A 14,864-nucleotide genomic window follows, 5' to 3' on the forward strand; every position below is an offset into this window, starting at 1 on the left:
TGGGCAGTATTACACACTGTTCTCTGAACACACAACGCTGTACTTTCATCTAACTACAACAGACACACCTAATCAAATGAATGGATCCTGTTGAGGAATGATGCTTACATTGATCAGTGTGCAATAAAGTCATAAACTATCTGTATTTGTATCACACAGCTCAATTCGCCAAGAGCTGATGACAGGCTCTTACATGAGTTCAGGGTTAGCCTTGTGATCTTGAAAGGAGTCTCCAATACTGCTTAGTATTGACATTTCTCAGTGGCATCCAGCAGGGACTTGTACCTTGTACAAGAGAAACAATATCGACCCCTTCATAAAGAAGATAAGGCCAAGACCAAGGTCACAAGGCTTACTTTGTACATGTGAATTCTACCAAAAGCTGAGATTTTCAAAAAGAGTCGAAAAGGACATTTAAGATGTCAGCTTTGCATCCTTGCTCTGATTCTAGCTGGGAATAATACCAAACTACATTTTTTGATGTCACTAGTAAGGGAAATGATACAACTTGGGTTAAAAGAAATGACAGTGGATATAGATGACATGCTTGATGTGTACTTTCCCTTCCTGACAACACTAATGATGAGACTCTTGCCTCTTTTCCACTAGTATTTATTCAATTTAATCTTGGCTCGACTATACTCTCAACAGTTTGGGTCATTTTCCATTACAACTGAGTATCACCTCAATGTGTGTGGGGTCTTCGTAGCAGCACGGCTGAAAGTCCTGTGAAGTAATTTGTATGCGACACAAACACAACACAACAATGGAGGCTGTGGAGGCGATTGAATACCTGCAGGTCATTCTATGGCTTTTTGTCAGTTTAAAGGACCACAGTGTTTGTTTTTGTGCAGCCATTTCCCTCTTTGCAGGGTATCAAAAATGCCGCTTTTAATGTTTGTGATGGAGTTGATCTCATGACTTATCAAGCGACTGGTTAACTGGTGGATTATAACCAGTATGTTGAGTGGTTAATGAACTGACCATCACAAGCATCTGTTTTTACAGATCCATTCCAGTTTGTCACAACTGGTTTGAAAATACAAAGGTGATCAAAGCAGAAAACGCTCAGCTTGAGGCTACATAACAGGACACTACGGGTGGGTGAAGTTACAGTGACTATGTACATTTTTTTTTACTATAGTCTGAAGCTAAACTTTGAGTAATAGCCAATAAGGTCTATGACCAGTTAAATGAGAAAGTGATATACACCATAATGGCAAGTTTCCATTTAGGGTTCTTTTAATACAAAAATCAAATATGCAAGTGTGACCGGTAATAAATCTGGGGACACAAAAAACTGAGCTCTATTTCTGTATAAATTATCCTTGTACTACAGTTTGCAATATATATTAAAACAACATGCAAGTTGTAAATTGAACCCACTACTAAGTCTTCACAATGGCAAAAATTACAGAACCCATTTTGTTCTATAGGACTAGCAGACTTCCAGCAATTTGTTTCAAATGCTTGTATTAAAGAGGGCAACACAAAATATCATTAGTGAATGTAATATATATCCCAAAGTAATAGCAGTGACATTTCAAAGTTTAGCTCTAAGACCACTGGACTTAACAGAATCTCCTGAGAGGTGTGATTTGAGTTGAATATTAACTAATGACTCCAGGACTTTCATCACCACCCTTCTGCGGAGAGACTAAAATTGCAGATTTCCAGTCCTGAGGGAAAACTACAGAAGATTAAAGAGATATGTAATTTGTTCAGAAAGGTCCATAGCTTTAAAAAAAAATATGCAATTGGTCTAGATTATCCTCACCAGTTGCAGTGTATAGCTTTAAGTGCTTCCCTGAGAAATGTGAATTGAGAGATGTCATGTCACCAATGTTTATTCTGAAGAACTCATTAGACTGGGTCACTAGGCTAGATTAGCCTGTTGGAATTATTTAGGTTAGAAAAGCCATCTTATAGGTGCTCCTTTTGGGGTTGTCACAGCAGATCATCTGCCTTTATCTCACCCTCACATCCTCCTCTGTCACACGAGCTCTGTGCATATCCTCTTTACAACATTTATAAATCTTATCCGTGGTCTTCCATTTTTCCCTCCTCCCTGGCCGCTTCATCTTTGACATCCTTTGTCCAGTGTATCCACTATCTTTCATCTCCACATGACTAAAGCATCTCAGCCTTGTCTCTCCAACTTTGTCTCCAAACTGCTCAACCTTAGCCGTCCCACTGATGTTCTCGTTTCTAATTCTCTCCATCCTGGTGCCAAAGTGATCTTCAGATCTCCCACCGCTACTGTCTTTTTGTCACTGCCATTTTCACCAAATCATTCATCATAGTAGGTCTCATTACTGACTTGTAAACCTTTTATTTCACTCGTGCTGCTGTCCTTCACTCACAAATCACCCAACACTCATCTCCACTCACTCTACCTGCCTGCACACTTTTCTTAGCCTCTGTTGTACACTGTCTGTGCACCGTAGTGCTCTTTCTCAGCATGAAGCCATACTGCTGCTCGCAGATTGTCATCTCTTTTATTAAACTAGCTTTAGCAACTCTTTCTTCTGGCTCATCAGCTTCATCCCTGTGTAGTTAGTACAACTCTGCACTTCAACCTTGTTGTTGAAAATCAGAACTCTTTCTCTATTCCTGAAGCATCCTCTCTTCTGGTTAAAAACTCTACTGTCCTCTTTCCTAGAGATCTCCATGCCTCCACGGGTATGTCATCTGGACCAGTCAATTTCCACTTTTTATATTCTTTATAGGTGCCCTCACTTCCTCCTTACTAATACTACACTTTATTATTCACTAACTTTCCTCCATCCATCCCTTTCTCTCTTGCTCTCTGTCTCTCTCTCATTTTATTCATTAACTAGCTTCTCAAAGTGCTCCTTCTATCATCTTTTGTACTTTTCCAGCTCTATCCTTAATCACCCTAACCTGCTGCACATGCTTTCCAGCTCAATTGAAAAAGGCATCTCTGAGTGAGTTTTGCTAATTGAACAACGTTATAGAAACTGGTAGGGCTTGTGTTGTTGGTGGTATTTATAACAGGAAGCACAAAATGTACACCACTTCAACTTCTCACCAGTAACAACAGCATCACAACGTAAAACCCCCTTTACCCTTGACCCATTGCCAAACCAGTAATTAAATGTTAATGGATATCAGAGAAACAACAGAATAAGACAGTGATTGCTTGCTGCAGCATAAAAATAATCAAATCATTCTATTGGAAACAGGAAATGTGAACAACAGCAAAAAGTTTATTCATTATTAAATCATTTTTTTCTCCAATCCTGCACTTTCTGAGTAAATAAACTTGAACAATAAGAAAGCAGTCTTGTGCAGACAGCTAGATGAATAAAAAAGAGATGGGCAACTAAAAAAGTAGTACTTAAAGTACTTTTGAGTAGACTTAACTTTATTTATGAGGATTCTTGTCACAGGTTTCACTTCCCATTTAAAGAATTCAATAGTTACTCCTTAGCAGTCTTGGTTTTCTATTTGCTGCAAACGTTTCTCCGCACTCGTGCAGTTTATTATGGTTGTAGTTTTTCTTAAAGTTAAAGATGTCTTTAACAGTGTGCTGCAAAACAGTATCCAGGTAAGAGCCGCTGGGATGAAGCACATCTTAAAGACAGAGATACTGTAACAACGAAGCTCCAACTTTCAAAGGAACAACTAAAAAGGGTTCAGGCTGTAGTGCAAATGATAAAATTGATGTTGAGACAGCGATAACCCTGGAGACTAAGAAGTCATTGAATTTGGAGCAGCAAGATGTCAGACCTTGTGAGCAAGAGCACTCTGTTTGAAGGTAAAATCCTCCGTTCGCTATCATACTCAGGTTTGTTGTTGGCTTTTCTTCTAGTATGAGGGAACAGAGACCGATCACCAATTTTTATGCGGGTTATAGTTCTGTTTATTACAACATGCAGCATGTCCATACACAGAGCAGCGGTACTTACCATATACCATATCAACTGCATAGTCAGCAGTTTTGGATTGCTTTGTGACTCTGAGTCATATTTGCTTTAGAAACATTTGATACATATTTTGTTTTTTCACAGTTAGAAACAATTCACAGGGGTTTGAAAAGCATAATAGAGCAATTTAAATATATTCATAAGATGTAACCTCTTTCAGCAATGCTTATCTAATTTCATTATGCTAAACTGTTTTGCTGTTGCCAGCTACACCTCTGGGGCTCAGTCACATCCACATTCTGCTGATAATACCAAGGGCTTGTATTATTATTCCTGCTCCTCCTGCATTGTGCTAGCAGTATTACGAGCTTGGTTTCATATCCTGTCACTGAGGGCGGCAGCTGACTTCACTGGCTTGCTTGCAGCCCCTATTCTCCGTCAACTTCCAAAGACGATGCTGAGCATGTGGGCTGGGAGCCTTATTCCACCTCCAGCAACCTGCCAACAGTAAAATCAACCTCCTTGTATTTTCTGGTTTGGAAGGAAACCTTGGCCATCGGCTGCAGCTGAGGAGTTCTCTCTCACTCTTGCTCTACTTGTGTCCTAAGGGGACAGATGGGCTCAGAAGAGTAGAAAATAGAGACTAAGGGAATAATTGATATCAAGGAAATAAATGTCAGTGTTATACTGAGCTGAATATTTAATGCAAAACACTTGGTTAAGAAATTAGTGTTTGCATGCTTTTGATTATTGAAATTGAAAACATAAATTCACTAGGTATCTAATTAGCTTTTGAAACGGTCTGACTAATTAGGTTTGCTGGTCTGTCAGTTTCCCCTTAGGCCACCTCCTGTTGCACTGATGCTCCTTTGGTTCATGTTAGACTTCATCTTCTACATTGTAGCCTTCTATTTATTTTTAAAGTTTCAGCTACGATACAGTATTTATCTATAAAACTGATTTATTTATTTTTTTATGAGAGCTGGATACTTTGCAACATTCTTAGTCCAAACAGCTTTAAAAGAAAAATGTAAACACCCAAAAGAATTCAGTGTGGACGTCAACATTGGGATCATAACTCCTTCATAGCGAATAAATATAGTAGAGCTGTACATTTCAGATTTTCATAAATACTTGATGTAATGGAGAATATCACTGATGAAGTTGACCTCCATGACAATGCATGGGAGAATGATTGTCATGGTCTGGTTGGGCACCTGCAGGTCTCAGACAGCGGCTCCTCCTCCTTTAGGCGGAGTCCGGTTGCCCCTCCCTGGCTGACCACCTGTGAGCAATCGTGCCAGCGGTATATCAGACCTGCGCTCTCAACCATTCATCGCCTGAGTATCTGCTATCCCCATGGTAGTTCAGTGGAGCATCATAAACCTTGTCCTGACGCCGTGTGATGACTCACCTGTTTTTTCTTGTCCTCAGAGATAGCACCCGGAGTGGAGATCTCGTTCCCCTCCCTCCCGTCCTCCTGGACCTGGGCCGCCTGCTGCTTACACAACGTGGCCTGCCGGCCCACCGCTCACCTGCCTGCCTCCCCACACCTCGACCGCTTCCGGGCTTTCCGCTCCACCTGTCCCCTCCATCTGAAACCAAGTAAGGCAATTCAATTCAACGGTGGAGGATTGTTGGTTGTCTGCTGGATCCCTCTGATCGTGATCTCCTCTTATTCCAGTGCCCCCGGTCCCTACCTAGTCCTGTTTCTACCTCCCCGCTGCCCCCGCTGATCAGCCGTCTCCTAGAGGTGTCTAGGTCACCCTCATTATTCACCGACGAATCCTACGCGCCACTAGTGTGGTGGCGTCACTTTGTTTTTTACCTTTGTTTACCTGTGGGCGGAAATAAATCATTTGTTCTCTGTCACCTCGCTTCCGGGTTGGTTTCTGCACCTGTGTCCATCCCTGTTCCCTCGTGCCGCTGAGCCGTGACAATGATAAGGCGACTCTAGTCATCTCCAACCTCAAGAGGTCTGCAGGATAAGATCAGATCGATGATACCTAATGAATCCACATCCAATTACACAGCTCTATTTTATTCATTTATTGAACAGGAACCAGTTACACATCCAAAATATAAGTGTGTGGCTGTGGAGTGCAGTAAGAGGGTGTATGCCATGTGATGGAGTGATGGTGTGGTTTCTGTTAAAGAAGCTTCACTAACTCAGTAAATCTATGCCAACTGTCCCCGCAAGTAGCTCCGACAAAACTCTTTGCGCCAAAGCCTGTACCTGATTAACAGATGGAATCATGTCATCTGATTTGTGCAGAGAATGCTTTGAATCAATGGTGATTGGCCAACCAGCTGCTGTATGCTTATTTATTTTCTCTATAGATGTGGCTACATTATGACTACAGATAACTGGCTGGCCTTTCGTAGAGATGACCCCAACTTTGCGTAGCAAAGGTGCAATTCACTTAATTTGGTCAGCCAGTAGGCTGAAAAAAAAAATCGGTGGGAGTGCTGGAAGTCTGATGAGGCTCCTGGAGTTCAGAGTTGCCACCTTTAAAGTAGGTACCTTGATCAGATTATAATTCGAATGGCTTTCTGCATCTTGCGATGAAACAGTCCCATCAGGAATGAGTCATTGTCCATGCTGGCGAGCATGGACAATGACAGTGCTTGGGAATGACTGGCTGGCTGCACCACTGCTTCCAGAGGAGTGCTAGCTCCGCTTGCCTGTAGTCCTCTGTCATGGGTGTCAAATCAGCAGCTGCCCTATAGATGGCTAGAACGTAAGCTTTCAGTAAGTCCTGGAAGGAACTGAAAGCACCGGGATCAGGTAGCTGTGGATCGGGGATTATGGTGATCCGTCCACAGAAGATGACCTTGCATAGCACTGATGGATCACGATGGGATCCATCAAAGGGATCCACTTCCGAAAGTAACATATCCAGGAGCATAGAGCCCAACAAAGGACAAGGGAGGAGATGGCTAGTACCACTGTGTGCAAATGAGCTACTGAAGACGATGCAGTCCTTGCCATTGTGATGAACCAAGTGGTGCAGTATATATCAGGTGCTGACATTAGTCACCATGTCTGCTGCGGTGAGTTTGCTAACATAGCCTGCATCCACTTCTGAATTTCACAGATATACTTGTCTACTCTTACAAATCAAATCAGAATTTATTTATATAGCACATTTAAAACCCTGCCGAGTCCAACCAAGTTGTGCCTAAAGTGCAGCTGGTCCTCCTTGTGGACCCAGATATCCAGGCTCCACTGGAGTCAGGAACTGGGGGTAGTCAGAGCCAATCAGCAGCAACAGGTTGAGCTTGACGGAAGGAAGGGGAAGACCTCACAGGTCTTCTTCAGTGCTTCAACGGGATGTGAGTGTCACACTAAAATGTTATATAATCATTAGCTAGGAAGCACGTAGCTAACTTCCTGCTAACGTCTAACTCTGCTACACCTTGTGAATCCTCTTTTTTATGGATGCCTGGATGTTAAACACCTGGGAGAGCAGCCACGCTTGCCATTTAATTGGAGCTGAAAGAATTCAGACTATTTCCAAATTTCAGTGGCGCCTCTAACTTTGCTTCATTTTGGAAACAAAAGGAACACTCAGATCCAGAACTGGCTAATAATGTCAGACAAAACCACCAGATTACACGTTTCCAGGTAGCCCTCCACACTCTGTTTCCAAGTGGTAAAGCAACTCCATCTGGCATGCACACACCTGCAGTCAGAGTGAGAATTTATAAGTGACCTGCATTTAACTTTATGTGATTTCAAAATGTAAAACACCTTACAACCTTTATTATATTTACATACTGTGCGAGTAATACTGGATATTTATGACTACTCAGAGGAGGATGTGTGTTTAAGTTGCTGTGCTCACTGGAAACTATTGCTGGGTGCAAACAAACTAGCTAATTGAAGGGAAAGGAATGATTAGTGATAGTTGCAGGGGTGGAGGAAAGGTAAAGAGTGCTCCACAATGACAGCCATCAAAGTCTCTCCCACTGGCCTGACACTGCACTGCTAACAAACAGGGTGTCATTGTAATAATAGGTGCTGAGTGGATAACCTTTGATCCTGCTGAATTAGTGATAAGGCTTACTGAGTGAGCATATACCTGCCTGTGATGGAGGACTGTGCCTCCCACAGCCACTCACTCCAGTAACTGGATGCATCAGGAAGGGTGAGAACAGAAGGTGATAAATGTGTTGGGGGAAACTTTTTCAAACAGAAATAACACTAAAGATGACTTTTTTTTACATAAATTAGGGGGACTCCTGCCATTATTCCACAGCACAGAGGCCAAAATTATGCACAAACCCAATTTACCAGTGGCGTGTACCGTACTGTCTGAGATTTTTTTTTTTAAAATGCCATCACATCATGGAAAGCAAGATGAAAGTTAAGTTAAATTATTGTTGGCTGAAATTACCTGCTGCACAAGACACTAAAACCATAATCTGTTTTGTACGACATCAAATTCAAAGTTTCATTACCTTCTCAAGACGTTTGAAAGAAACAATTTGACAGAGAAATTAAACTAATTTAGCTGTCAGTGTGCCGCGGCACCCGTGGCACAAAGTCAAACCCTCAAGGCCGCCCAGCTCATGGCAAACTCTTGGAAGCGTGCTTATCCCCAATGTGAGGCGCATGACTCACTACTGATGTGTTGTGACATTTCAGCCCATTCTAGTGAGCCTCACTGTACAGGTATGGAGATAAAGAAAGTAAGGAGTGAAAGTTTGTACAGAGAAAAACTAACAAACACACAAAAAAATGATGAAGTAACAAAGGAATAGTGGAAAAAAGGAAGCAGAACTAAAGAGGGTGACAGATAAAAGAAAAAAGATGGAAAATGAAATAGGGCTGTGACCTTTTCACTCTTTCTCCATCTGTTAGTCAAATGTCAGCTGTGACAGGAGAGAGCAGTGTGTTATTAGCAGTGTGTATTAGCAGTGTGATAAACAATACGTTGAACCTTGAATCCTATTCTCCTTCTTCAGAGGCTTTTCTTCTAACTAAAATGACTAGAACATCCTGTATAATAATCATGACATGTCATCGCTTAAGTGTTGTTAGATCTGCAGGGCTACAGCTCTGAATATTTTATGAATAGCCTCAAATCTCAAAAATGACAAAAAATCACTAAAGAATAGCCTATGGTCTGTCACGCCAGCTATGCATTAAAGCCCCCAAAATAATACATCTTTGATCAAAAGGAAAAACTTGGATGGGTGAAGGTGGAGGTGGATCATTAAAGCAGGAGATCTTACTGTAAGGACTTTGATTGTACTTCACAGAACTTGGCATGCATGCATTTTATGTGAGAGCACTAGTTGGAGGGTTTTTCATTGTTGGCATCTGGTGGGAAGGCTACTGACGGTGGAAGAAGAGCTATCTTCTGTTGCATTAGTAGCTGATGAGCCAGGATGAGAGAACTGTCACTGGCTCTGCTTCAAGCTGCTGGTGATGAAAAGGGCTCTACAGCTGATTAGCATACCTCAGTGGTTTTTAATATTGACGCACAAGGAAGCACGTTTATGAAAACCAGTGTATCCAGTGAATACCTTTACATATCATTGTAGTTTAAATATTAAAAGTTGCATAGATTGTGATAAATGAGTGTCCAAAAGCATCTGTTTTGAATACCCTTTGAGCCTGACAGTACTCACTGTGATATTAATAAGAAAGCAGGATGGCATTGCTTCGCCTTTGTAGATTTCAACTCAGAAGTCTTCAAGTGATAATTAGTTTTTGTATCTCTTTTCTTTTGCTTGAAAATACCGTTCTTGAGGTTTGGATTCTTTTGCCAGAGCGTGTCTACATCTAGCATTCATTTATGTCATAGTAGTTATTTTATTTAGCTTTATATTACTGGGAGAAACCTGAGATTCTGTGCAAAAGCTAAGAAAGCGTGAGAGAACATACAAAAGCAGATCCTTCTCTGCAACTGATGTGGCAGCTGAAATGAATGCCATACAGAGAGAAAAATTGAGGGACAAGACTTGGAGGACGAACGGGAGCACGAGAGCTGAAGAGATGAAGCCAGGAACATGAACACAGCAAATAACAAATAGCATAGAATGTGTGCGGTAAATACTGGCCAGTTACAGACATACTGTTATTATGATGTGTGACTGTCAGGCTATGTGAAAGAATAACTATTTAGTCTAAAAGTGTATTAATAGTTAACATAAAATACCATTGACTGGCTCCTTTATATCAAAAGAAGCTAGTTGAGGTGGTTCAAGCATCTGACTAGAATGCCTCCAGGGCGTCTCCTGGGTGAGGTGTTTTTGGGCATGTCCTACCGAGAGGAAGCCCCGGGGCAGACCCAGAAGAACACTGAAGGGATCGCTGGGATGGCTGTGGATCAGAAGTCAGAGCAGGTCATCCACTAATCAGAAGGTTGGTGGCACCAGGTGTCCCCTTGGATGAACTGGAAGAAGTGGGCTGACAGAGGGAGGTCAGGTGTCCCTGTTGCAACACGCCTGAATACAATCAGTAGGTCATTAGCAAGACTTTATAGACCTTAACTGCATGCTGTGGTGGTGATTCAGCCATTGGATTCATGTTACAGCAGCTCATGAGTGAATGAACATGGTGCAATAAAAGTACTTTTAGAAGTATATTTTTCTCAAACACTTACATTAACTTAAATTTACTTGAGTAGGGTTAGGGGTTGCCACTTCAGCATGCAGTCAAGTTCTATACTCTTGCTAATTTTACTAATTTTACTCAGGCGTGTTGCAACAGGGACACATGGAAAAGCTTCAGGACAGCGGCCCTCGAGGACTGGAGTTCGAGACCCCTGGCTTAGACTGTTGCACCAGCAACCCAAATCCTGATAAGCGGCAAAAATGGAAGGAATTTGACTGCTATGCTCAGGCAATCTGGTTATGCTTGTTATTTTATTATCACATCAAAAATGTAAAGATTTTGCTCGACTTTAGTTGAAATGTCATCCACATCCTTAGTATGATCAGAGAACAAGAAGAAAGAGGTGGAACTTTTGCTCCTTAGCCTTCCTGTGGTGCCTTAGATTGAGTTCAAGACCCTGATGCTGTTCAGAGCCACACCGCTGACAGCTGTCAATGCTCAGGCCACAGTCTTTCATCAGCCGTTTGTCAGAACCTTGGTCCTCTTAAACTGGGACCGAATCCCCTGGTACATGATATCATGCAGACAAAACTCTCCTCTTCTCCTGATGAAGTATTCAGTGGACTGAGACCAAAGATTAATGAATGCCAGATCGTGCCAGAACACGATTTCAACTCTGCCCAAGTAGAATTGGCACTAACTGGCATTTTGTATAATTTGGCACTTTATCTGTTACTAATAAAATCTCTGAATTAATTTTCTAAAAATATATCTCTGCATTCCAATTTCTAAACTAAGAACTGGCTGGGGCTAATATTTTGTTTAGTCTATGTTCACACAGAATCTGAAGGTTTTATTTTCACATATAGTAGCTAATATTGAAGTACACTAAAAACTTTAAATAAACATGTGTTTTTTACAATCCACCTGAACAGAAATTGTCAAAATAAAGGTCAGCTCATGTAGTCGAAAACAGTATTTGGAAGTGCTAAAAAAGACTGTTTATATAGATTAGTAGCTGAAACTAGAGGCCTTTTCCTGATTTGTGTTTGGCATGAAAGAGCAGGTGTTGGAATACATTAAAATATTATTTATTAACATAACTGTTGCAGCAGTTTTTTGTGGACAGATTACCAATACTGTGCTTTATAAATTCAATTTACCACTGATTTAGCTTAAAAGCACATGACAGTTGCAGATGATGTGCAGTTTTCATGGTTCATATGCTGGTGAGTTTTTTCCTGGATGGTTTGAGGAAAAGTTACGTAACTGTGGGGGTTAAAAAACACCGAAACTCTGCCAATAGTTTGGCACACAACTTCTTCCTGTAGTCTGATCAACTCCATAATGGTTGCTTCTATTTATTGAAGTATTTACCACAACGTCTAGAGTTTGCAAACTCTGTATAACTTTCCCTCTGTATAACTATTAATGTCTAAGCTTCTGTACTGAAATATATTAAAACAACAGTAAAAGATTACATAATCATACACTCATCTCTTCAACCCAGCTGCCGGGGCCACAGCACTAGTTTACAAAAATCAAGAGTTGCACGACAGGCCGAAGCACCACAGTGGAGCATGCCAGAGGATGTGATATCAAACATGACAAGGAGACTGCAGCAAGAATAAAAAGGATACCTAATATGATTGGGAACTGAGTAGTTTATATCAATACAATGAGATCAACACAATGTGGTGCTTGTATTTTCTAAGCTCTATACAACTCATTCACACCAGCACTTTTTTTCTATGTTTAAGTGTTTTCCAGCTACCATTCAAACACCAGTGAATGCATTGGAGAGCAACTTGGGGTTAGTATCATTCCCAGGGATATTTGGCATGTAGACTGGAGCAGCCAGGGATCAAATCACAAACCTTCCAGCTCGATTATCTGCTATGCCTCCTGAGCTACAGCCATCCCAATGTGAAGAGAGAAATTGTCCCATTGGGGATGGAAGCTGTTGTTGGATGTGTGTCACTGGAAAAACTAAGGTTTGTGGCATTCAAAACACAGGTAATTTCTGCAGTCATGTGGTTTCTATTTATATTTTTCCCCACTGTATATTTTGTTTGATGTCTGAATTTTAATTACTTTTATGCTGTAATTTCAAACAATTTTCATCCCAGATTTATTTTTTTAATTCTGTTTGTCCTAATGCCATAAATCAACCACGTCCTTATTAATTTCATGTCTCCCTTGCTCTATTACATTTTCCATTGATTGCAAGATCAGAAAGAATAAACTTAGGAGGCATGTGATGATTAATTTGCCCATCCCTGCTGTTAGCTACATGCCGGGCCAACAGTGCATTACCAGGGAATTACAGAATACTGTAATTACTCATTTATATTCACATTTATAGATTTAAGAACCATATCTCCTTTTGAGCTGACATCTTTGATACTCTTAAGTATCGATTTGGTAGCTGGGTTTTTGTGTAAATTCTATTTCCACAACTTTTGCATAAATAAGATGTAATAGTGGCCCCAGTCTTGCACACTTTCTTCATTTAGATTGAGTACATACATAGGTAGGCAATGAAATGCAAGCACTTTGAAAAAGCTCAGCTATCCAGAGGACAGAGCTCCAGGGAAAAGACTTGGCAGACCCTGCATGTGGTATGATGCAATGGGCCAGCACTACATGACATCAAGAAAAAAGGCAACTTTAGATCAGTTTGAGAATGCCAGATATGAAGAAAATGTAATATTTTTAGGGCAAACATCCATTCATCTTCTTTCACTTTTTGCAGTGCAGTTATTTATAAGAATTGCATGCTTGCCCATATTAAGCACACTGCACACTGTAAAATATGTACTCCCAGAAGCATCTCTTTGTAATCCAAACCTTCAGTAAATGTAAGCCATGCATACAGACTGCCTCCTAACTTATTTTCAACCTAGCCCTGAACTTAAAGAAGAAGAAAACAACTTTACTGCCTCCTGTAAATTGAACAGGATACAGAAGCAGTGTCTAGGTGAGGGTTAATACAGTGTGGTGACAATCTGTCTTGCATTCGCTCCAGTCATCAGACTGCAGCTGACACCCATGTGCATATTGCCTTTGTCGTCATCCATCTTCAGAGCTGCAGAGCCCTTGAACTTAAAAGTCCCAGACACATACAACCAAACTTAAACGGCCAAGTGTTATCATGTAAACTTCATAGCAGAGATACTAAAGCTTTTAGGTAGTTTTGCTTTTTCTCATTACGTACTTAAAGTCGGCCGCTAAATATTAGCATTGTGTATAGTCTGATCCACTAAGTGTGCTTACATGTACATGAAAACACACTCAAGGGGTCACCTCATGTAGTTTCCTGAATTCCTGAGTGGAGTGGTTTAAATAAAACCTTGACTTTAGAAGGAGAACTGTCCATCTTGGCTGTGTAACAGTGGTCGGCTGATGTGGAAGGAGAAATGTTGCCCCAACATTAAGGACTTCAAGTAGCTAGAGATCCAAATTATAACTGAAGGCAGACATGGAAAACACACAATCAGTAAGTTGGAATTTTCAGTCTATGTGGAGGAAGAAGCAAAATGCCAGTCTATTTACATTCCTACTATCAATGTGGTCGTGAGCTCTAAGTTGTGACTGAAAAAACAAGGCTGTCTGTACATTCATCTGTACATGGTCTATAGGCTCACAGCCAGGGACACAGTGAGAAGTAGTTATAGTAGAGGGAGCCCAGAGTAGAATAGCTCCTGCTTCAAATTTTAAGGAATCCACTAAAATGGTTTAGGCATCTGACCAGGATATCACCTCCTTGGAATTTATTTCAGGGAATCCAACTGGAAGGAGATCACAAGTCACACAAAGACTGCACCAGAGGGATTATGCATGCCCTCTGGCTTGGAAACACACTGGGATCCTGACCAGGGTTCAGAGATCTGGATTACTTTGTTTAGACTATTGCCTCTAAACCTGATTCTAGACAATGACACAAGAGACAGAATCAAACTGGCAAACAGATCAGGCCTCTTAAAGTCCACCAGTGTGTGAATGTGAGAGTGAATGAATAGTGGAATTGTAAAGCGCTTTGAGGGTCTCGAAAAGCGCTATATAAATGCAATCCATGATTATTATTATTGTTATTATTAAAGTTGTGCCTTTGCTGTGACGTTAGCAGGCCTATTTTTTTTCTTTTGACTTTATTTGTTTTATTTGTCCTTCCATCCACCCATCAGTCCATGCATCCATCAATCTCAGACTTGCAGGGCAGTCTGGAGTCTATCTCTGCTGTCATAGGGTGAAAGCCTCGGTACCCTGGAAAGGTCACCAGTCTATCACAGTTGAACCAGAATATGCAGAGAATTAAATTGAAGATAAAAATATATGTAACTGCTTGCAGAAGCAGAACTATGCTCTACAGCACTAAAAGATGGTGCTTGTAAAGACACGTCTCT

General features: G+C 41.0%; 1 protein-coding gene across 1 annotated transcript in view; it reads left to right on the forward strand.

Moving 5' to 3' along the window:
• Window positions 1–5,626, forward strand: part of LOC147307189 (uncharacterized) — a 34,869-nt gene extending 29,243 nt beyond the window's left edge. Inside the window, exon 2 of the mRNA XM_086274281.1 lies at window positions 5,325–5,626. Coding sequence (XP_086130407.1) covers window positions 5,325–5,626 — 302 coding nt within the window. The remainder of the gene's footprint in view (window positions 1–5,324) is intronic.
• Window positions 5,627–14,864: the final 9,238 nt, after the last annotated feature.

This window comes from Aulonocara sp. 'chitande type north' Nkhata Bay, linkage group LG19 (assembly GCF_057382095.1).
Source record: "Aulonocara sp. 'chitande type north' Nkhata Bay isolate Kocher_YH1m ecotype deep benthic linkage group LG19, A_spYH_male_GT1.1, whole genome shotgun sequence".
NCBI lineage: Eukaryota > Metazoa > Chordata > Actinopteri > Cichliformes > Cichlidae > Aulonocara > Aulonocara sp. 'chitande type north' Nkhata Bay.